The sequence below is a fragment of the Trichechus manatus genome, unplaced genomic scaffold, assembly GCF_000243295.1.
Source record: "Trichechus manatus latirostris isolate Lorelei unplaced genomic scaffold, TriManLat1.0 scaffold00345, whole genome shotgun sequence".
NCBI classification, from domain to species: Eukaryota; Metazoa; Chordata; class Mammalia; order Sirenia; family Trichechidae; genus Trichechus; species Trichechus manatus.
This window is the reverse complement of record NW_004444281.1, coordinates 100482-124995: the sequence shown is the minus strand read 5'-3', so window position 1 is coordinate 124995 and position 24514 is coordinate 100482. Positions and strand designations below refer to the sequence as shown.

The 24514-nt window shown below is 41.1% G+C and overlaps 3 protein-coding genes and 1 non-coding gene across 4 annotated transcripts; 3 read left to right on the top strand and 1 right to left on the bottom strand.

Annotated features, from left to right (window-relative positions):
- The first annotated feature begins 3367 nt into the window (after nucleotides 1–3367).
- Nucleotides 3368–4153, top strand: LOC111819284 (histone H4). The gene has a single exon (XM_023725662.1). The coding sequence runs from the start codon at nucleotides 3382–3384 to the stop codon at nucleotides 3691–3693; it is 312 nt and encodes a 103-aa protein (XP_023581430.1). The 5' UTR covers nucleotides 3368–3381; the 3' UTR covers nucleotides 3694–4153.
- Nucleotides 4154–9437: 5284 nt separating this feature from the next.
- On the bottom strand, nucleotides 9438–9933 carry LOC101349091 (histone H2B type 1-K). The gene has a single exon (XM_004390906.3). The coding sequence runs from the start codon at nucleotides 9889–9891 to the stop codon at nucleotides 9511–9513; it is 381 nt and encodes a 126-aa protein (XP_004390963.1). The 5' UTR covers nucleotides 9892–9933; the 3' UTR covers nucleotides 9438–9510.
- A 53-nt stretch (nucleotides 9934–9986) lies between these two features.
- On the top strand, nucleotides 9987–11427 carry LOC101348834 (histone H2A type 1-H). Its single transcript, XM_023725660.1, is given in 3 exon segments — nucleotides 9987–9990; nucleotides 10100–10167; nucleotides 10170–11427. Coding segments are annotated over 3 exon segments (501 nt in total). The 3' UTR covers nucleotides 10599–11427.
- Nucleotides 11428–20418: 8991 nt separating this feature from the next.
- TRNAH-GUG (transfer RNA histidin (anticodon GUG)) lies at nucleotides 20419–20490 on the top strand. The gene has a single exon. It is a non-coding gene; the product is annotated as a tRNA-His (tRNA).
- The last annotated feature ends 4024 nt before the right edge of the window (nucleotides 20491–24514 follow it).

Genomic DNA, 24514 nt, shown 5'->3' with positions numbered 1-24514 from the left:
TGATTTTTAAAGTAAAGTATCTAAAAGTATATTTCATTAACTAACTAACTTATTGAAGCTACCCCTTCTATAAAATATACTGAGCTCTGCTCTTGCTGGTTGAATCAGTTTTGTTTTGTTTTTCCAAACATGTTATGCAAGTTTTCTTCTATTGTGTCAAATAATGATAGGGAGAAGCTTTATTCAGAAAGTAGACGTTGTGGTGGAGTAGAGATGGTATTGGCTCTAGATGTGGTGTTGGCAGTAGAGGTGTTGGTGGATTTGTTTTTAGTAAAAGGGGGAAAAGGGAAAGCAATTATTGTAATAGTAGCGGAGGGGGCCTGCTACACTAGGGAGAACATTCTGTGCATAAGATCCACAAGCATCTCAAAGAGTTAGGGGAAAAGCGTTTTCTTTTATAGAGTCTGACAGTAAATAAGGCTAGAAAAAACCCAGGCGTGGAAAAGTGGGATGAAAGGGTGACATCATTGGACAGTAAATCAGAATGTTTTATGTTGGGATCAGTCTATTCTCCAGGTTGTTGTTAGGTACTGTCGAGTAAATTCTGGCTCATAGAGACCCTATGTATGTACAGCATAACGAAACACTGCCTAGTCCTGCACCATCCTCACAATCATTGCTATGTTTGAGCCCATTGTTGGCAGCCACTGTGTCATTCTGTATAGTTGAGGGTCTTCCTCTTTTTCACTGACCCTCTACCAAGCATGATGTCCTTATCCTGGGACTGGTCCCTCCTGATAACATGTCCAGAGTATGTGAGACAAAGTCTCACCATCCTCGCTTCTAAGGAACATTCTATCTGTGCTACTTCCAAGACAGATTTCTTCATTCTTCTTGCAGTCTGTGGTATATTCCACATTCTCCAGGAGGCGTGGGCCCTTAAAGAGGGGAAATATGTTGGCTCAGGCTGAGGGCAGGCCAAAGTTCAGGGACTTGGAGGGAAGACAGAAGCTTACCTAAAGTCTGGTTAACAAGCATTCTGCTTCTGATTGATCAGTGGGGACAAGCAATTCACTTATTCATTTATGAGGTAAGGAATGGGGATTTGGAGGGTCTGCGTCTGCCCTTGTCATAGGTAAAAAAGAGGCCATCTATGAGTCTTATCTCGGTCATATGAGAAGGATGGTTATTTGCAGTATGCCATTTTCCTCAACACAAAGAGTGGTGTGATTTCTTTAACCATGGCTGTTTTCCAGTATCACAGAGTTTAGGTAAAATTCAGTATTAACAATCACAAGATAAGATAGAAAGTTATTTAAGTATTTTAATGAAAATTTTATCTTTGTTTTTATTTATGTATTTACTTATTTTATGAAATTTAAGTAGAATGCTTTTAAAATACTGTAATGCAGCAATGCTTAATTTAAATTTAAAAAAAAAAAAGAAATCATTGAAATACCCGATAGCAAGAAAATCATTGAATAACAAAGGGGTTACATGCTAATGCTGGAAGGATTAAAATTTCTAAGAATTTAAGCAATAATAAAATGTGTGTAGCTTTTAAATTAAGTATATACAACAAAAAGGTTTTAGATATACTGTTAAAACAAAAATCATATTGCACCAATAATATAAATTGATTGAAGTTTATTGAATAGACTATTTGCAAATTGAGGTAACATTTTGACTCGCAAAAACCCATTGCCGTGAATGAGAGATCATCCAAAGACTCTAATATTGTTACCAAATGCAATGGGTTCGCTGCTTGTACTCTCCTGAAGAATAACTAAGAATTAAGTGGATTTAAGGCAAGGCATAGTTTATTACTCGCAGCGAGTAAGGAGATTGGGTATCAGTCCCAAAGCACTCTCCCCCCGCGGCAAAGGGCTGGAGGAAGTTTTGTTCCACACTCGAAAGGGAACGTCATACATATCCATTACCTTCATACATATTTAAAAGGGGGTCGGGCTAGTATTTGGCACAGAAGTGGCTGAAGGACTTCTCGCTTCTGAAATGGGCTCGGTCGCCGCTCCTTGAGGTATATCCAGTGATTTTGGTTCTTTGGCATGGGTCTTCTGGTTCCTAGGCAATACTTGTTATGGGATGGGGCCATCTGGTGGTCAACCTGGTCGCTTACCGCGCATGCCCAGGATTCTAGTTCTAATTGGCTGATCTGAAAGACAGCTGCAAGCGGGAAGATTAGGAGGAAGCAATTTAAACTTTAATCGCGAGAGAGGTGAACAGTGTTTTCTGGTTGACACCATTCTCCTACAAAAAAATTTTTTAGCTCACATAACTTGTTGTTTAAGGACTTTTCTGTCCCTAGGTGGTCTCAATACCGCATGTTAGCCAATACTGTCATGGAAAAAGGCGGAGAACAGTATTTACATAATAACAATTTACCCTAAAACATACTCTCCAGTCCTACCCTGGAGTTCCTATTTCTCAGAACTGACTATACATAAATAACTCCTCAAAAGTGTCCAATGCTTAAGGAAAAACTGTCTCTACTAAACTGCTATTGTTTGACTTAAAGGTGACTTTAGGAAACCAGTTTGTTCAAGTTTCAAAAGATCCCACTTCCAGGGGAATTAAAACTTTCTCAATAAAAAAGTTAATTATCTATACAAGAAATAAAAACTGGATTATTATAAAGTTAGACTTTTAAAAGATGGTTCTACCCATCACTGGTAAGTAGACATAACAGAAACCGCTGTGGGAATTAAAAACTGGTACACTTTTGGTGGGAGACAACTGAGCAATATACCATAAAGGTTTTAAAATCGTGCATTTTATTACTATGTTATACTAGGAAGTTATATGAGCACCTGGAGTATATTTCCACCAAATATTAAGTGAAAAAATGTCACAAAATTGTATAGCCTCGCGCAAATACTGTTAGAGAAAAAATAAATGTGTATGTGTAGAGATAAATAGATCTAGTAAATAAACTGTTATTTTATTCCCTTTTGCTTTTTTATGTACTATCCACAATGTTATTTACTATGTAATAAGGTTGGGGGGGGGGCACAGTAAATGAGAAAAGAGGGAGGAAAAATGGTCCAGGCCTTGAGAATAAAGGAGCCCAGGTTGTGCAGTGGTGAAGAGCTCAACTGCTAACCAAAAGGTGGACAGTTCGAATCCATCAGCCGCTCCTTGGAAACTCTATGGGATAGTTCTACTCTGTCTTATAGGGTCGCTCTGAGTTGGACTAGACGGCAACGGGTTCGGTTTTTTTTGGTTTAGGATAAAAAGAACTGACCGTGAACCAAAAGGAATAAAGAGTAGCACAGCAGGCTTCTTCCCCTTTTTCATCCCCTCCCCCAGCCTAGAGAGACTTCCCGCCACCGCTCTTTCGGTTTTCATTCTGGTCCGCAAGAGATTGCCTATAAAAGGAAGCTGCTAGGTGCTATCGACAGTTTGTTCTCCGGTTGTTTGAGAATGTCTGGACGTGGCAAAGGTGGTAAAGGCCTGGGCAAAGGGGGCGCCAAGCGTCACCGTAAGGTTCTGCGCGACAACATCCAGGGCATCACAAAGCCTGCCATCCGGCGTCTGGCTCGGCGTGGTGGCGTTAAGCGCATCTCTGGCCTCATCTACGAGGAGACTCGCGGGGTGCTCAAGGTCTTCCTAGAGAATGTGATCCGCGACGCCGTCACCTACACTGAGCACGCCAAGCGCAAGACGGTCACTGCTATGGACGTGGTCTACGCGCTCAAGCGCCAGGGGCGCACCCTCTACGGCTTCGGCGGCTAAATGACAGCATTTTACCGCCCTATATCTTGCTAGAAAAACAAAGGCCCTTTTTAGGGCCCCCAAACCTTCATTTGAAGGAGCTGTAGAATGTTTACGTAGCTGCTACTTACTGAAATAGCCTTAAATGCTCCCAAGGTAAAGTCTGGGGTGTCCAACCTGTGTAAAAATCTGCCAGCATCCTCTGAGGCTGGGTTAGAGCCCCTGTTCAGTTACGTCCCTGGTTGACAGTTGGAACTATTTCTGCCATCTTTTATTTCATTTTGGGTCCTTTCCCCAGTTAAGAAAGTCTTTGAAGTCGCTTGGTTTCTGCATTCGGCCCTTCCCAGCACTCCTTGCCTACCCCGAGTCCTGAGTATATTTATTGTACGTTCCTCAAGGAGAAAAGATGGAATCTGAACAAAGGCAACAGGTTCCACTGATAAAGGGCGGGACCCTTGACAAAATCTTTAGTGTGAGGTTAAGGGACAGTTATGGCAGAAAGCTCTTGAGTATTCGAAATCATGCATCTTCCATTTGTTTCATTTTTTCCCTACATTTAACCACTACTGTAGGAGCCCTGGTGGCGCAGTGGTTAAGAGCTCAACTGCTGACCAAAAGGTCGGCGGTTCGAATCCACCAGGAGCTCCTTGAAAATCTTATGGGGCAGTTCTACTCTGTCCTATAGGGTGGCTATAAGTCGGAACTGACTCGACGGCAACTGGTAAGACACAACTGGGGCAGTACTAAAAGTGAATATACTCTAAATATATGCTTATCTTTTGGTACGATTTTAAATACTGAGTATACAAAAGGCTAATGAACACCACACCTCTTAAAGTCAATATTACAGTGTAATCTCCCTATGTCCTTTCCCAATAGCATAGTCCTCCCCTCTCCCTACCCTGGAATTAACCAGCGTCCTGAATTTGGTGTTTATTTTTCCCATGCATTTTTTTTTAACTATATGTACATACCCCTATACAATAGACAACATCATTTTGCATGTTTGGAAAACTTCAAAAAAATATATTTCTGTTCATGTCTTTGTGAAACATTTGTTTTTCTCCATTTGCTTTTGATATATATGCGTTGAAACATGTAATTACAGTTTATCTTCATCGTTATTAGGTTTTCTAATGCCTCAAACCAAACCAAACCCGTTGACTTCGAGTGGATTCCGACTCGTAGCGATCCTAATGCCTCAATAGTACATAATTTATTTACCCATTTCCTTGTTAATGGAGATTTAGATTGCTTTATTTATCCCCCCACAGACGGTGCTGCATTGGGCACTACTGTACACAGCTGTGAACTTCCTTTAGTTAGCGTTTCTAGTCGTGGAGTTTCTTGGTAACATATTGCATATTCAACATGAATAGAAATGGACAATTTGCTTTCTAAGTTATTTTAAGTTTACACTCTCATATTCCACCTATACTGCTTGAGACTGACTTCTTGTTACTCTATATCTTCATTACATTTACAAATATCAGACTATAATTCCTTGCCTGTCTAATGATTTGTAAAATGGTATCCCACTGTGGATTAATTTGTGTTTCTCTGATTATAATGAGGTTGCTTTTTCTTTCCTGTGATTTTTTTACTATTTCAGGTTTCCCCCTTTCTAGGAACAGCTTGTTCATATTATTTGCTCGTTTTTATTTTCTGTGATTTTTTTGTTTCATAATTTGTAAGTATTCTCTATACTTACTTTTAACTCTTTGTTAGCATGTGGCAAATACATTCCATCACCTTGTGAGCTGGCTTGTTTTTAAATCTCAGTGGTATCTTTGGATGTTCAAAAATTAATTTTAATAATGTTGAACTTCTATTTTTAATGGTTTTTGAGACTGTTGCCTTTTATATAGTATATAGGAGCTATTGTCCCCTCTCACCCCTAAAGAGCCACAGACATCAATGGGCAGAGAAATTTCGACTGCTTATCTCATCATTTGGCTTGAATTGAAGAGAAAAGCTTTTCTGAAATAGCTGTAAGAATAGCATTAAGAAAGAGCTGAGGAAGCTCTGGTAACAGATTAATCTTCCTAGTTTCGAATAAACAATGATTAACTGAGTACCTAAAATCTGTAAAGCATTATGAGAGACAAAAAAAAAGTAGCAAGTGAAAGGAGATAAATACCTAAAATATATTGAAAGTCCATTCAAATTTGTGCTATGTTCTGCATGCATTATCTTGTGTAATATTTAGAACAATCTTGTGAGATGGGTTTTATTAATTAGTTTACATTTAAAAATGGATTCAGTTATTGGATAATGTTTAACTATGCTTGGAACTACATTGGTATGTGAATCCACTTGTTTCACTGCAAATTTAAGAACTTTAAATATAGATCAAGTATTTTCAATGAAAATTTAGAGTTCAAATTTTGATGTAAGTGTAAAATAGATAAAGGATTTTGAAGACTTAAAATAAAAATGCAAAACAAATAAATTTTGTATTGATCATTTGTTTAAATAATAAAGATTTTGATATATTGACCTAATAAAATACGTTATTAAAATTAATTTCACCTGCTTCGTTTTACGTTTTAAAAAAATGTAGTTACTAGAAAAATAAAAATTGCATATATATTTCTATTGAGCAGTGTTGTCTTAGAGTAACAAACTGGACTTAAGTTTTCAGCTCCAGGTACAGTAATTGGGAGTAAAAAAAAAAAAAAAAAAAACCCTACTAGGGAAGAATGGAAAAGCAAGAGAAGAAACCAAATGAAGAATAAATTTCATTTTCCTCCACTTATATTCCTGAAGATATAGATAAGGACGTCTTTCAACATATACCTCAGGTGGTATTAAAAAAGCACTGTGACATAATGTATTACAATTCTCATGGAATTCTTTTCTCATGGAATGGTGAAACTTCTTCATTTGTATTAAGCATTCAGAGTAAAGAAAGATTTTTTTTTAAAAAAAAAAAAAAAGCGACTGCCATCGATTTGGGTTTTGGAAGTAGACCAACAGGTCAACAGGCGTCTTTGGGTGGACTCTACTCCAGAGAAAGATCAGGTTATCATCTTAGATAAGTTTTCCCTAACTCAACTGAGGAAAGCCAAGCCATTTTCTTAGACACATTGACCACATTACTTCAATTTTTCGACCTAAAGATACTTCTAACAGAGACCAAATATGCCCCTGCTAAATCATTAACCACAGTTAAAATAAATCTCCATGTTTTGATCCCAAAACTACTCGGTTTCTCACAGAACAGGAGCATCTGAAGCCTTAGTGGGTGGAGTTCCTGGCAACAATGAATGAACTCTCCTCTCTCTCTCTGGCCAAGATGTGTAAAAGCCAGGGTCTGAAGGAACAGTTGGGCCATTATAGGTAAAAAGGATGTGAATTAAATCATTGAAATTTTCCCCAGTGTTGATATAGCTCATAGTCCTAGATTTAAGTGTAAGTGCCAAGGACTCAGTTTAGGGTAGATGGTTTAACTTGCGACTACAGCTATTTTTCAATAATTATGGATAATGAGTGCTAAAAATCCACATAATCACATGATCATTTAAGGGAACTAACTATTGCCAACTGGATTGCAAACCAGTAGAAACCTATTTAAAAAGAACTGTAGTTACTGTTCTTCACACACACCCCCACCCTCCCACCCCACCCTGCTGTCTAAGCTTTTATCCAAGTGTCTTAGTCATCTAGTGCTGCTATAACAGAAATACCACAAATGGATGGCTTTAACAAAGAGAAGTTTATTTCCTCACAGTCAAAGTAGGCTAGAAGTCCAAAGTCAGGGTGTCAGCTCCAGGGGAAGTCTTTCTGTCTCTGTTGGCCTTCTTATCAGTGTTCCCCCAGACTAGGAGCTTCTCGGCACAGGGACCCCAGGCCTGGCACTGCTTTCTTGATGGTATGAGATCACCCTGTCTCACTGCTCACTTCTGTCTTTTATATCTCAAGAGATTGCCTCAGGACACAAACTAGTATTGTAAATCCAGTCCTGCCTTACTAACACAACTGCCACCCATCCTCCCTCATTAGCATCATAGAGGCAGGTTTACAACATACAGGAAAATCACACAGTACCAGGAATCATGGCCTAGCCAAATTGGTAGACACATTTTTGTGGGGACATAATTCAAACCATGACACCAAGGGATTATTGGTATTTCTTTATTGGATTAAAGGGCATGATGTATTAAAATACAAGAATTTAGAACAAGGAGAGAGGGAAAGAGATAAATAAGGCAGTTTTCCGCCAGTACTAAGCAGGTGATAGACTGACCTGTTCAAGTGTTATTCAGGAGGCTGTAACCATTGCCAAACTGGATTCCTGTGGTTCAGTGTTACACAGGAATTGTTTTACAGCATGAACTACCTAGTAGAAAATGAATTGCTTTAGGATACAGTACATATAAAAATTTAACACATTCAACTTTTTAATAACTTTAAAAGAGAAAACAAAATAGTAAGTTAAAAAAGCTTTCTTTTTCTTCCAAATTAAGTAACATTAATATATACGGCTAAACAGGAAATAAATGAGAAACAGGTATATACTATAATGAAAAAAAAAGGTATTTTAGTAATAATTTGAATCTTATTTAGTATATAGTAATTGAGCAAATTATTTAAGCTCAGTGCTTCCTACTTGCAAAAGAACAGTGATTTAAACTTTGTGATTCCTTCTACTTGTTAAATTCTGAGCTATCTGGAAAAACAAAATGAGATCTGTGTAGAGGGCATAAGAAAAGAGGTGATAGTGAAAGCAGGAGAAAGTCATGGCCACTTCCACCTGATATTTCTATTAAAACACAATGCACTTGCAAAATTTTGGAGCAAGACAAAAAAGGTCTGAAAGTAAATTTTTGTAAAATCAAGATGAGATATCCATTTGCAAAAATGCTTTAAAGTTGAAAATAATAACAAGACCAAACCATTACAATTGCAGGGTAAAAGATTAATCTAACTGGAGAAGCCAGGGTATACCTGAACATGGACTTCATCACCAAACCTGTTGCCCTAGTGGATTTCTAGTCATGCTGACCCCATGGGTTTGAGTAGAATTGCATTCCATAGGGTTTGCAATAGCTGAGATCTTATGGAAGTAGATCGCCAGGCCTTTCTTCCCTCCGAAAGCTCTATAATCTTTCCCGTTGAATGAAGAAATTGCTGATTGTTATCAGTGTACCTTGAAAATGTTGTCTTAAGAACTAGCAAACTGGTCACACAAGTTCTACCTTGTAATCTCTGGTATTCAGTTTCTTTATTCATAAACCAATCTATGCTTCTCATCTTTCCTTTGCAGACTTTACCCGGGGTGGTGATCGGGAGGGAGGGGGGTTGGAGGTGCGAGCTGTACGAAAGGCAGAAATCACACATCTTAACCCTTCTTCCCCATTATACTACTTCTAATCACATCGCAGCTCAGAGACAACTGAGCTAAAGTGCTGCATTTTGGAAGGTCGTTAGTGGCCAAATTCACTTACAAAAGCAGAGTAGAACCTTGATGGGGGTGGAGGAGGAAGTGGAAAAATAGGCTGTGAGTTTAAAACAGAAAACCACGCCCCCTTCTCATCCTATCATTCTCGCGCCAGAGCCAGGACCCTTTGTATTAAGTTTCCTTGCACATCCCTGGCCTTTTTAAGCGCCCGTGTCCCTTGATTTATACAGAAGTCGCATACAGAGCTCCAATCTAGCCAAAGGTACGAGCACTGTGCGCACTTAGTAGAGTGGAATCCTCACAACCAGCTTAGGGAAATCGCCTGAACTTAAGCCTGGACACTGTTCATGTGTTTACAGCTCTAATGTTGACAACGTTAAGTGGCTCTTAAAAGAGCCTTTGGGCTTCGGAGCAAAGACGCTTGCTCGGTACATTTACTTGGCGCTGGTGTACTTGGTGACGGCCTTGGTGCCCTCGGACACGGCGTGCTTGGCCAGCTCCCCGGGCAGCAGCAGACGCACGGCCGTCTGGATCTCCCTGGAAGTGATGGTCGAGCGCTTGTTGTAATGCGCCAAGCGAGACGCCTCACCAGCGATGCGCTCGAAGATGTCGTTGACGAACGAGTTCATGATGCCCATGGCCTTGGACGAGATGCCGGTGTCGGGGTGAACCTGCTTCAGCACCTTGTACACGTAGACAGAGTAACTCTCTTTGCGGCTGCGCTTGCGCTTCTTGCCATCCTTCTTCTGCGCCTTGGTCACCGCCTTCTTGGAGCCCTTCTTCGGTGCCGGAGCTGACTTAGCTGGTTCAGGCATGGTAAGGTGAACTATGTGAGTCTCAGGAAGGAGAAAAAGTGCAAGTATAGGACGATGTATCCTCTTTTATAGGAGCCTGTTATGCAAATGAGATGATGAGTTAATACCCTGTGTCTGATTGGTGGTTATTCAGCCCGACGACAGAAGTTAGTTTTGCCCAATCAGAAAAAGCTAAATTCAATATCGCACTTCCATTGGTTAAATGAAGCTGCAATTTTAACCAATGACACATCTTTTTTTTCGCGCCTAACAATGGTTATAAAAAGTGTTGCCACTGCGCTTTCACTTTAGCAGTGACTTGTGATTTTGTTAAGACTGAGATGTCTGGGCGTGGGAAACAGGGCGGGAAGGCTCGCGCCAAGGCCAAGACTCGGTCTTCTCGCGCCGGCCTCCAGTTCCCCGTGGGCCGTGTGCACCGCCTGCTCCGCAAGGGCAACTATGCCGAACGGGTCGGGGCCGGCGCGCCGGTGTACCTGGCGGCGGTGCTGGAGTACCTGACGGCCGAGATCCTGGAGCTGGCGGGCAACGCGGCCCGCGACAACAAGAAGACGCGCATCATCCCGCGCCACCTGCAGCTGGCCATCCGCAACGACGAGGAGCTCAACAAGCTGCTGGGCAAAGTCACGATCGCGCAGGGCGGCGTCCTGCCCAATATCCAGGCAGTGCTGCTGCCCAAGAAGACCGAGAGCCACCACAAGGCCAAATAAAGGAAGGTTGGAAACGCTGGAAAACAAAGGCTCTTTTCAGAGCCACCTACACTATCGAAGAAAAAGCTAGTACACAATCTCTACTGCACTTCTAAAAATATCTTACTGTGTTTTAAGTGAAAGTTTTACATAGTAAATTAGATTCCCATTTAGCAATTTTTGAGTAGACTCGACGACAACGATTTTTGTACGAATTGTTCCGTGACATATGACAATGTGTCAGCATTCTCAATACTTCCATTACTTTTGTTCTGTTTCCATTGACTCTAGCTTCCCCTTCTTGCCTTCTCATCTTTGCTTTTGGGTGAATGTTCACCGTTTGGCCTCATAGTTGATCTTTTGCGTTTTATATTTTGATGAAGATTGTATAATAAAGTACTCCTTTCCCCTCAGGATTGAGTGGAGTAACTCATCTCATGTGATCTGATCTACTGAAAGGACAAGTACTAGTAGGCCTAGGAGAGTACTGGATCAACCCAGGGTGATCTCTGAACCCACCTTGTAATTCTGGTTTGATAAAATCATTTGTAGTGTTCTCAAGCAGCCAAAGTAAGAGCCAAAGAACTTGGAAGATAAAATTGCTGGTGTAAATTGATACTGCTTTACTGAGCAAAAGGTAGTCATAGTCACAGACTTAACACTTGAAGTCAATGCCTTCTGTACTTTAGATACACGAAAACTCAATAAATTGACATAGTTATCAGACTAGAATTAAAGTGGGTACAGGGAGTCCTGTTTGATTTGATCTGGTACTTCAGCTACATAAGTTGTAGCTCTGGGACATACTAGGCCCTGGCAGTCTCAGTTGTCTCTTCAGGGTATCAGATTGCAGAAAGAGATAATATTAAAGGTATTACAACCCCTTCCCCAGGGGGAAGGAGCACTGTGTTATGTAATCTCTTTCTACCCTTTCCCCACACCCTGAATAATCCATGGACTCACCACCATTATTGCTAGATCGAGAAGCAAATAGGTTCTCCTTTTGTCTTGGCCTCTACTCTATTCTCTGGCTGGAAATAATCAGAACCTAGCTGGCAAGAAAAAAAAAAAAATTAAGGAAATGTAATTTGTAGTCTTCTAGCCTTTGGGATACAGAGGAAAGTATAGAAGCATGAAGCTGGGATGGAGAGACAACACACAAAAAAGCAAAGGGTTCACCATGTTCTTTGCTGATCATCTCTACCTTTCCAACTTCTTTTCTGCTTTGCTCTTTCTTTGATCACTATCCTGTGATCACAGGGGATTGTTATTTCTAGAACATGTTAAATTTCTTCCTATTCCAGAGGCTTTTCGTTTGCTATTTCCTAGGCCCAGAGTACTTTTTGATCACTCATTTTTCAATTTTCATAATAATTCATCTTCTCTGTGAGATGCTTTCTGATTCCTAATTTACATTACGCCTGCTGACACTATTCTCTTTTACTAGACTAGGGTCTTAAAGTCCATGTCAATTATTGCATTTTAGAAATAAATATCTTATTTGTAGTTTCTTTTAACGCCTGTAAACTTCAGTAACATGTAAATTAGAAGGGGTCAGTTTGTTAACCAGGGTCCCATCAGGAAAGGGGTGGCACTCAAGTTGGGTACTTTGAAAGCTATTGAATAGAGAATCTATCTGCCAAAGGATGAACAAGGTATTTAGGAAGCCACAAGGGATATTGGAGTAACCTGGGGCTAGTATCATCCAAAACCACCTGTTGCCAGTCAGAGTTGAACTGCCCCACAGGGTTTCCAAGCCGACTGCTATGTCTTCCTCCCGCAGAGCAACTGGTGGGTTCAAACCACCAACTTTCCAGTTTAGCAGTCAATTGCTTTAACCATGACACCACCAGGGCTCCTTAAAACCAAGCTCTTTGTGCCTGACCTTTCCCATGTTAGGCAAACGTGCTAACCTCTGCACTAAGGGCCTAAAGGGCGATAGGAGGGAGGGAAATTTGGAGACCAGAAAGTTCCTTCCTCTGCTGATCTGCTTTTACTTCCAACTGGCCGAATTCAACCAGAAGCCAGAGGATAAGGGAGTCCATCCATATAAAGGCTGGCCTCTTGGGGACACAAGATGAAGAAAGAAGAGGAAGAGTGAATCTGAAATAGTCCACTCCTTTTGTCCTTTGGCATTTACTCTTAACCTTTTCCTAGGTGAAAATTTGCATCTTCAACCTGGGAGGCATGAAATCACTCCAGCTCATGAAGTGATATCAATTAATTCATAATCCCACCTGAAACCTAAAATGTTATTCATCACCTTCCTAGAAGGTACTGGGGTAAACAGTAGGAAACAATTTGTTAACACAATACAAAGCTGCTATGGACTTAGCTTCTGTAGCCAACTACAAAGTTTGAGTTAAAAATCATATTGTGTGCTGTCAAGTGCATTCTGACTCATAGTGACCCTGTAGGACAGACTAGAACAGCCCCATAAGGTTTCCTAGGCTATAAATCTTTACTGGAGCAGATCGCCAGGTCTTTTTTTCTACAGAGCTGCTGGTGGGTTCAAACCACCAACCTTTCAGTTAGCAGCTGAGCTCTTAATCATTGCACCACCAGGGCTCCTTAATGTAGTAATCGTAGCTCCCTTCTAAAGCTAATTCCTTGTTACCCCTACCTCTGTCACTACCTTGGTGGGATTCTTTACATGATGATATAGTGTAATTTATGCCTTTGTTCCCGTGATATCTGTGTTCTTGGTTACGTTTCTTTATAGCTTTGCCGCAATTTTTTATGGACCAGGACTTGTGGGCAAACAAATACTTACGAGATTGCCCTTGTGTCCAGTAGTATCCTCTTTGCCTCCTTTAGAACCCTATTGTTGTTGTTAGTTGCCTTTGAGTAAGCTCCGACTCATGGCAACCTTATGTGTAACAGAACGAAACATTGCCTGGTCCTGTGCCATCTTCATGATTGTTGGTTTGAGTCCATTGTTGTGGCTATTGTGTTAATCCAGCTCATTGAGAGTTTCTCTCACTTTTGCCGACCTTTTGCTTTACCAAACTTGATGTCCTTTTCTAGAGACTGGTTTTTCCTGATTACGTGTCCAAAGTAAGTGAGCCAAAGTCTCACCATTCTCACTTCTAAAGAAGCCATTTTTAAAATAAAGAATAGTTGTCATCAGAGTAAGGTGTAGCCTTACTCTAAATCGCCAGGTGTGATACTCTTTATGAGCTTTGCAAGAGTCGCCTTAGAGCATTGGTTCTGCTGTGTCATAGGGCCCAATAGCAGGGCATTTGCACTTCAGACTGGACCTTCTGCAGAGCCCTTTTTACTCTGGGCCCTACTGAAAACTACCAAATCTACAGATTATCTGGTAACTGGTGAGGGTAGCATGCCCAAATATGGTAAATGTTGTTTCTACAATCCAAAGAGGCCCACCCAGCACTTGGCCTCTATCTTAAACAGGGAGTTTTGAGGTACAACAACTTGTTTCTGACTTTGAGGGAATATCCTGAAATATGTCAGATCACCAGACCCCTATAAACTTCTCTGCAGCAGGCTCTTTAATTTTCATAGTTTTAATCTCCAAACTCTGGTTTTCACATCTCTTACTAAGGCATCTAGTATACTTGCTATTTTCTGCTCACCAATACCAACTACCATATTGTTGTCATTGTGATGCGCCAGTATGATAGTCTGTAGGCCATTAAGATGGTCATTGTTCCTCTGGAATACATGATGATAGGACAATTTTCAGGGCCCTTTGGTAAACAGTAAGAATGTAATTTTTTTCCATCTGAAAGCAAATAGTATCTAGTTTTATTTACTAATTGAGATTTTTAAAAAATATTTCCTAGGTTCATAATTGGTACTAAACCCATTGCCATTGAGTCAATTCCAACTCATAGTGATCTTATAGGACAGGGTAGAACTGCCCTATAGGGTTTCCAAGGCTGTAAATCTTTACGGAAGCAAACTGCCACATCTTTCTCCTGTGGAGCAGCTGGCGGGTTTGAGCCATGAACCTTTTGGTTAGCAGCAGAGCATTTAACCACTGCACCACCAGGACTCCTTGTACTAGATATTAGATGTCAGGATTTTCAGACCTTTCCTCCTGCCCCGCCCCCCTCCCCCGATGAATCATACCTGACCCTGCAGTGGCATTTGCTGTCAATACCTGATTAAGTTTGCAGTAATCTACTCTATTACTCATCCAAATTTTGCATTAGCCAAACAGGCAAGCAAAATGTGGATATGGTAGGAATCAATATACCTGCATTCTTAAGTCTTCCATCATTTCCCCAAGAACGTTGTCTTGCTTTGGATTACTGTCTTGATCAGAAGGTGACAGTTCCAGTGGCTTGCACTTTGCCTTTGCTACCATAATAGATGTTATTCTTCATGTTAGGGATTCACTTTGGTGATTCTGCCTGATACTAAATATGTCTATTTCCATTATACATGCTGAGACTGGGAAGGTAGCCACAGGATGAGTTTTCATTCAGTCACGACCCATATAAAGTTGGACTTTTCCATAAGTTAAAAAAATATGCCTCTCATCAAATGTATAATGAGCATGTGACAAAGATTTATCTAAATCATTAATGAAAGAACCAGGAGGATAGTAAAACTGGTTCAAATAAGGATTAGAGAGAGTGGTGCTGTCAAGGTTGAAAAGACATTGGCTATAAACTAGTTAATGTCCTACAGGGATGTGGATGTTCAGTCAATATTCAGTTATAAAACCGGAACCATTTATAAGCATTATGGAAATAAAGAATTTGCTATAGGAATTTGACCTCAAAGAACTGAGGAGGATGTTGACTGAGAGGAAGAATCATAGGATCAGAGAAATAACTACTACAGTAGCCAGTCCTGCTGAAGCAGGATCTGAGTAAACAAGTCATAAATCAGTTGCCATTGAGTCAATTCCAACTCATGGTGACCCCATGTGTGTCAGAGTAAAACTGTGTTCTATAGGGTTTTCAGTGGCTGATTTTCTGAAATAGATCACCAAGCCTTTCTTCTGAGGTGCTTCTGGGTGGACTCAAACCTCCAACCCTTCAGTTAGCAGCTGAATGTGTTAACCATTTGCACCATCCCACTCCGAACAAGTCATAGCTTACAGAAAAATCCAAGAAGCCAAGACTCTCTGGCTGCTGAAGTCAGACTGTAAAAGAAGGTTGGGTATATGGCATGTGGGTACCGGTATATGAAGATGCTGGCTCTGAGGAAGCAGTGGCCACTGTAAACTGCCACCTCTTTGGGTTCACAGCCAAGTGTTTGGTGATGGGCAGGGGGAACACTGTTGGTCAGCAGGGCCAGCATTCAGGAGACAAATGGGATGAGGAACAAGGGTAGGAGAGTGAAGACAATCTGTGGGCCCCAGGCACCTAGCTGTCTCTTGTTACTAAGTCTGAGCACAACGGCCTTGTGTGAGTGATGGCCTCTGTTTCCCTTCCGTCTTCCAAATCTCACATGATTTCTACTCTTTTCCTAATTTATTCTCTACCATAAAGGAAGAGGATTCTGGAGGACATAGTTCCCAACTTTAGCAAAGCTCTCAAAACGTATTCTAGAATAGGGCAATGTAAAATGTAGCCTTTGTGTTTATCTTTTACACTGAACAGAATTCATTTTCATCTCTAATGGACAAAAATCATTAGAAATTTATCAATCATTTACAAATGAACATCTAACTTTACAGAGTCTGAGCCATAATTAATAGTAAATAGTTGTTACACAATGCACTAGTCTGATTTGGAAAGGGTACACAGTAGTTTTCTTACGTTATTCCTAAGTTTGGATACTTTCTGTAGACATAGAAAAAAACAATAGCAACTCTCCATAAATAGCACTGATTCTTATATCTGGCCATCAATTTTTCAAGGCAAAAGAAATATTTACAATTACAGCTTAACTTTCTGCCTGCTAGGATCTTCAGTTTCTATGGCTTTAAAGCTATCCAAGCAGTTTACTGCATATCTGTAAATCACACTCAATTATTATTTTTTTCTCCATAGTCAGCTGTTAATAGGCAACTCCCCATGAGATCTTAGTTTTGAGACTGGGGAGGGCTTTAGTACAGCAACAAGACTTTCTGCAGCTCTGAAAAAACTACATGTGCAACTTACTTACACCTTTAAAGCCTTTACAGAGAGTGTGTGTGAACTTTTACATAAAGAAGGCTGTTTTTGGGTATGTTCATCAGATAATACCAAGTTCAAAATAATGAAGAGCTTAGAGTGCATGGTCACCAGATGTCCTATGATCAGACCATGAGTATTTATCAGGATCCAGTTGCAATTACTTCCAGAAGAGAGCATGGCTTTGCTCCAAAAATTTAAGACCCTCAAGGTTGATTCTGCTTGGAATAGTGTTCCAGGTAGACAGAACAGAAAGATAAAACTCTGCTATAGTAATATGCCTTGTATGTTCAAGGAACAGTAATGAAGCCAGTTTGGTTTGTAGGTTTAGTGGAGTGAGAAAAGAGGAGAAAAATAAAAAGAGTTAAGTGACTTAACAGGTGGCCAGATCACTGAGTAGCTGTTGACCATTTCAAGGACTTTTGACTCTTGCTCTGAGTGAGCTGGGATGGCGCTGGAGGATTTTAAGCTGCGGAATAGAGTGATCTGGCCTACATTTTTAGCAGGATTGCTCTGAAGAGGACAGACTAGAGGTGGAAAAATGTAAAAACAAGAAGACCAGTTAGAAGATGATCCAGGTGAGAGGTAGTGGTGTCTTAGCTCAGCTTACTGGCAACAGAATTAAAGGGGTCAGATTCTGGATATATTTTGAAGATCAGGTTAATAGGATGTATTCTTGGTCTGAGTGCTGTAAGGTATGTAAGAAATTAAGGAATCAAGTATGGGATGGCATGGCCTCTAACTGAAATGGGAAAACCTAAAAAATACAGGTTTGAGGAAACGATCAACAATTCAGTTTTAGATGCATTGAATTTGAAAAGCCTATTAGACATCCAAAGGGATGTCAAGTGAGAAGCTGGACATCATGGTTAGAGTTTTGGGAACAGGTCTTGGCTGAGGTCCCAGAGTGTGCATGCAACCAGACGTAATCATCAAGGAAGTGAGAGAAAATAGAGAAGAGGCCAAGGACTGACCTTGAGGATTTGGGGGAGTAAGAATAAACCAATAGCTGAATCTGAGAAGTAGGGGCTAGTGAAACGGGAGAAAAAAACTCCAGAGTTTGGTGTCCTGCAATCCAAATGAAGAAATGTTTTCAGGAGGAGTGAGCAATCAATTGTGTCAAATGCTGCTGAGAGATCAAGTATGAGTACTAACAATCAACTATCAGATATAGCGATCTAAAGTAGTGAAATTTAAAGTTGAAGCGGAGGGTTGGAGGAAAAGACAGGTTGAAGTAGATTAACTATAAGTGATGAGTTGAAAGAAATTAAATATGAGTATGATGACACTTTGGGGAATATGGCTGTGACTGAAGGACAGTAGTTTCAGTAGCTGAAAGGATAAGTGGGAGCAAGAGAACATTTCTTTCCAATAAAAGAAATAAAACATCTTTGAATGCTAATAGGATTTATCCTATAGAGATAAAACTGCTTTTTGTAATGTAGGAAAAAGAGGGAAGAATTGTTGGAACTATGCTCTTGATTAGAAGAGAGGATTTTTAACTTCTCATGGAAAATTTAGGAAAGTCACAAGTAGCAAGTGCATAACATTGGTAAATGTGGAGCTGGTAAAGGTCGTACTATGCCAATCTGTCTCTTATCCTACTCAGAACTGCTGTAGTGAATGTGTCACAAAATTCACAGAAAGGCATTCAAAAAAAAAAAAAGTGCAAGCATAAAGGCCATTTTCTAGTCCTGTGCTACACCAAGAATACAGGATTTGCTTTTCTCTCTCCTTATAGAAAAATGCATAAAGATGAACCCAAATGCCAAAACATCCCAACAGAAAATGCTGAAAAGCACTTCTGTCTGGGGCTGCTTGCTAAATGGGGTAAAGAAGAGACTCTGGGGGAAGCAGAGAAAAGACAAGTTCAATTTATTCAGAACTGAGACAGAAAGGCAGCCTGCATTCCCCTGTTTACAGGCGGCATTTCCTTTCCTTAAAGATGACTGAGCCCATATCCTTGAGACTGAGAACGTCCCCGGGTCTTGTCCCTGCTCAAAATATGAATTTTGGGAAGCAGGTGATTCTTCAGCAAACCTACCAGTAATTAAGATGGCTTTGTTTGTGTAATCTAGAGGAAAGGAGATAAAGAAAATCTCAGGAAATTAAACCAGGGCTTGGAGCCGTTTAGTTTCGGTTTAACCCCCTGCTGAGAATTTGCATTTCCATCCCAGATTTACGAATCCAAATCCACATTTCAACAAGATTCCCCGGTGATTCTTATCTATACATGTATAGTTTTAACAAGATCCCCCACATGATTCTTACGTATACATATACCTTTTAACAAGATCCCCAGGTGATCTTATGTACACAAAAATCAATCTCTGTCCATTCATTCATTCTGCAGCCAAACAATATTGACAACCCCCCAAAAAAAAATGACTTGCCAGGGGTTTTGGCTCATGTTGACCCCACGTATTACAAAGTAGAACTGCTCCACAGAGAATTTTCTTGATTATAATGTTTGCACCACTGGCTACATTCTAACTGCCAACCTGTGGGTTAGTAGTCAAGCACAGTTTATGCTGCCCAAGGAGCTGAGGGTCTGCCAAATGTGGAGCCCTGCTGATAGACTATTGAGCAAAACTGATACCTTCTCTGGAAGCATCCAAGGGGGTAGAAGGAGGGGCCTGACAATCAAATAACCTCAATAATTAACACATCATAACAACCAACATAAGGATATTGAAGGAAAGGAAAAAAAGATCAAGAACAGGGAAAATACAGAAGTTTTAACCTAGCATGGGAAGGAGGCTGTTTGGAAAGAAGAGGTCAGGAAAAGCTTCCCCGATGAATTGAAGCTGAAGCCAACAGGTGAAGCATGAATCATATCCAACTAGGTAAAGATAAAAAGGGTATCAGGTTATACCGACGGAAGAGCACGTCCAGAACCCTGACTCCAGAGGGATGTTCCCATAACAGCAAACAGGTGGTAGGGGTGGAGGAGGCTCACACAAGAAACACGTTCTCATATGCCCTTCTGCGAGTTTAAGGAAGCGAGTTGTGGCGGCGCAACGGGTAGGAGCTACTGCTCCTTAACCAAGAGGGCAGCAGTTCGAATCCAGCGGTTACTTTGTGGGCCTGTCGGCCTAATGGCAGTCGACAGTGAGGGGGGTGTTTTTTTTGGGGGGGGAGGCAGGGAGAATGAAGTTTCAATGAGCTGTAAGCGCCCCACAGAACATTTTCTCAGAGGTTAGAGTGGAAGAGCCGACTCCCCCGAGCGCCGAGCCGGCTTCTCACTGACATGTGGGTCAGGACCGAGCCGCAGTCATGAAGGGAACCAGACTCACTTCTGGCTCCTGTTAAAACGCCAGCTTCCACGCCAACCACGGAGACATGCCGACCGGTTTGGCCTAAGACCGGGCCCAGGAAGGTCCACTTAGAAGCAGCGCCCTCTGCATTCCGTTGTCAGAGGTCTGAGGACCACATTTTAAAACTGAGCAAGAGATGTGCGGGCGTCGAGGGTGGCAGTGGGAGTTGCAGGTTTCAAGTGTTATGACCCCTGAGAGAGTCCACCGAGCTTGGAAAATTCCATATAAGTGAAGCTTAATTTTTGTTTCCTTTGGTTTGTTTACTAGAAGTGAAAAAAAAATTAAAGGCGAATAAGAGAGTAAATGTGTAGGCAATCCTAAAATACATAACGGAGGAAGACAAAGTGCACAGGTCTTTAGACAACAAAATAGATGTTCCTGGGAAATCAGAAAAAGAAAAAGCTCACAAGTGGCGGATTCCGGTAGCGTGCCGTGATCGTATAGTGGTTAGTACTCTGCGTTGTGGCCGCAGCAACCTCGGTTCGAATCCGAGTCACGGCAGGAGTTCTGAAGTGCCTGTGACTTCTTTATTTCAACACACTGCTGTGAAGACAGTCTCTGAAAAACCCGTGCAAAACTGAATGGACTTGTATTTTAATCTGAACACAAAAAAGACAAATATTAATCACTCATCCCAAACAGCCAGAGAGTGTCTATGGGGGGGGGGGGTGTTTGTTTTTTCTGTTTCCTCTCTCCAATGCTTCTGTTCTCAACCCTACCCAAACCCATATCTACACAGTCCTGTTGGTGTCGGCTGGGCATTCCGAAGAAGAAACTGGGATGATCACGGAAAACTAAAAATTGGAAACATTTCCTTTTTAACGCTGGAAACATGAGGCTGTTCAAAAGCAGATCCAGATTTATTGTGGCGAACTTTCTTAGCCCTCAAAAGATTGATTATGAATCATGGCTGGGCCGCTGTTGAGCAACTCTACACTTTGAAAATCTGGAGAAAATTGGAGGAACTTTTGGGGAAAAATAATCATGGCCCAGAAGAATACTCTCTAGCTATAGCTCCCTCAGTTTCTGAAGTGAGTTAGAAAGGGGCAAGTGAACTGAGTGAGATGGTGGTGAAGGAGAGTTGATTTGAGATGGGGAGGTGGCTTGAAAGCAGCAGTAGCCAGTGCTATTTGCCAGCCATTGTGAGGTGATGAGACCAGCAGATTCCCAGAGGCCCTTCCTTGAGCCCATTTCTCCCATGGTACAGCACTCTGAGAACACATAAATGGCACCTGGGCCTCCTGAAATGTGAATGCTCAAAAAATACTGTCTAATGTCTTCTTTCTCATATTCTTAGCTTATTAGAAGTTTTAGAATGAGGGTAGCCTCTTCTCTTTACCAAAGCCTTTCCTTCTTGAGGCTAAAATAGCCCCCATTTCTTCCCCAATTGTCTACCTGACGTAGATTCCAAGACTCTCATCAACAAAGCTTCGGAGAGTTTGTAACTGAGCTGAGATGTCTTACACTTCGGGATGTCTTACCTCCAGCAAGCCCAGGTTTGAGGCTGCTTCCTAGTGGTCTAGCAGCATTCAGAGTGTTCATTCATACTCACATGAATGATTCTCTATGTCAATTTTCGTGTGTGTGTGTGTGTGTGTGTGTGTGTGTGTGTGTGTGATCTCTGCTCAGTCTCAATTTTACATGGGTTAGGGCAGGGGCCAAGCATGTATTGGCTCAGAGGGGCCAACTCTCATCAATTCTTTTAACACAAGTGAATGAGGAAACATGGACTTAGGACAGAGGCGAACATCTTGTTTTTGCAGTTCTCTACAATTATTTTCTCCAGTTCTTACCTGCCTGAATAGCAGAACTCCATGGACTGTGGTTCAGAGTCTGCCTATAGTGAGAGGGCTAGGCTTCTAGATCTGGCACAGAATCAGCTTATAGTGCCAGGTAAGTAATAGGAGTAAAGTGAATCCATGCCCACTGATTTGCTCTAAAAGTAGAGTGCTTGCTTGGCATGCACTAGATGGTACCTGGTGCAAAGTACATGTTTATATTAGACATGTGAGGTTCTCTGGTTCACAATAATATAGTGTAGTCTTGAGCAACCATCACTAGCAAATCTGGTATAAACTGAAGAGGGGATTATGAGATTAAAAGTTTGCATTTTCCAGGTGTCCTTTTACGAATTCACTAATGTTGGTGTGGAGTCTCTGGGTGGTGCAAACAGTTGATCAGCTTAGCTACTACCTGAAAGGTTGGAAGTCCAAGCCCACCCAGAGGGCAGTTCAGAAGAAAGGTCTGGTGATCTACTTCTGAAAAATCAGTCATTTGAAAACCCTATGGAGCACAGTTCTACTCTGACACACATGGAGTCACCATGAGTCAGACTCAACTCAATGGCAATTGGACCTGGTATTGGTAATATTGGTCTGGGAGCATCTTACACAACTTGACAAATACATTTGCAGAAAGAAAATTGCCTAACTCTATGACACTCATGATCTAGAACTGGTTTTTAACTTCTCTGTACCTCATCATCCTTATCTCTCAATGGAAGTTAATGAGAGTTACCCACCTTCTACAAGTTTTCTAAAGATAGCCTAGCTCAGTGACTGTCTTAATTTCTTAGTGCTGGTATAACAGAAATACCACAAGTGGGTGGCTTTAACAAAAGAAATTTATGTTCTCACCTTTTAGGAGACTAGAAGTCCGAATTCAGGGCACCAGTTTTAGGGGAAGGCTTTCTCTCTCTGTCAGCTCTGGGGGATGGTACTTGCCTCTTATCAGTTTCTGTTCCTAGGTCCATGTACCCTGGCATCTATCTTCCCCTATCTGTGCTTCCTTGTCTCTGTGCTTCATCCGTTTTTTATATCTCAAAAATGATTGGTTTAACACACCCTAAACTGATATGACCTCATTAACATAGCAAAGAAAATCCTATTCCCAAATGGGATCACATCTACGGGTGTAGGGGTTAGGATTTACAACACATATTTTGGGGGGACAAAATTCAGTTCCTAACAGTGAAGTACAAACCAAAACCAGAATTAGCCATTGTTGCTGTTGTTAAATAAATATGTAAAAATAGCATTGTTACTTAGAGGAAGGCCTTTGTGCAGTAGTGATATTGCACACACTGGTGCCAGTCTCAACATCTATTTAAATTGACTGCAATCCTCTGCTTTATTGATGGTGATAAGCTAACTCCAGCTGTGACAGGGAGGGTTTTTTCTGTCCTCAGGATCAAGGTTTATCTAAAGGTTTTAGCTAGACTATTTAAAGGGGGATGATAGTCAAAATGTTTTCCATAAGTTTGGGAAAGGCACAGAGGTCTTAGAGAAAGACAGATCCTAGGATGAGTGATCCCAAGAGTCAGAAAATCAGGAAAAGGAAAATTTTATGCCAAAGAACCTTTCTTCTACTACCAGCAGAAATGCAGAAGGAGCACTCCACACAGGAAGTGTTAATTTATCTCAATTGTGCAGCAGTCTGTCTATAGCCATACCACCCTAACACCTACTTTAGGTTAACATGCTTGCTCATATTTTGGAAGGCTTTCTCAAAGGAGAAGCAAAGGCTTTTCCTCCAGGACCCTGGGACTTAACAAGACTAAAGAAAGAGACACATCCCTGTCAGTAAGAAACAGAAGTCAGGGAGTAACTAAACCTCACAAAGAACCTCAGCCGGGAAAGCAGAAAAAAATTACAGATTCTGGTCCTTTGATAAGCCACGTCACGGCCCACATCGAGATGAATCACAGGCAAACCCCAATCTTGAATAAGGAATAGAAACTCTACCTCAGCCTGAAAGGACTCTAATGGTACTCTCAATATTGCATGTGCTCCAGCCTTCTTAGTCTTTCCTCTACTGAAGGTAGAGGCCCAGGGGAAGGCAGACCCCTATGGACAGATGCTGGAAGAGGAGAAGTACAATACCAAACTCTAATCCCAGCTGAACAGGTAAAGACAATCTCAAAAAGATGTGAGAGAAATGATGTTTCACGTCGATACCGCCCCAGGGGTCTTGTTAGACTCTGGGGCTGCGAGATAGTTTTAGCAATTTTCTTCCACTGCCTTCAATTAAAATGTCTAAAAGCTTTGCTTTTCTCATTTAAGCCTGTAATCCCACTGGAATAAATTTTTGTGTATATTTTAAAGTCTGTAATACATAAAATTGTATCAGCACTACTTAATGAATAGTCCATATTTCCCTTCTGATCTGCCATGTCACCTATGTCAGATATCATGTTTCATTATTTTCTTTTGTCTATATTTGTGCTATCCATTCTATTCCATTGATTTATCTTTCTCTGCAAAAAACTAAAAATAAAAAACACCATACATATTAACTACTATCTTTTATAATTCAGGAAACCCTGGTGGTGTAGTGGTTAAGAGTTGGGCTGCTAGCCAAAAGGTTGGCAGTTTAATATCCCCCAGGTGCTCCTTGGAAACCCTTTGAGACAGTTCTATTCTGCCCTTTGGAAGCCCTTTGGGGCAGTTCTATTCTGTCCTAGAGGGTCGCTATGAGTTGGGATCGACTCAACGGCAACTGGTTTGTTTTTTTTTTTTTTTTTTTT

Coding starts and splice junctions, on each gene's coding strand:
- LOC111819284 (XM_023725662.1), top strand. CDS start 3,382: ATGTCTGGACGTGGCAAAGGTGGTAAAGGCCTGGGCAAAGGGGGCGCC.
- LOC101349091 (XM_004390906.3), bottom strand. CDS start 9,891: ATGCCTGAACCAGCTAAGTCAGCTCCGGCACCGAAGAAGGGCTCCAAG.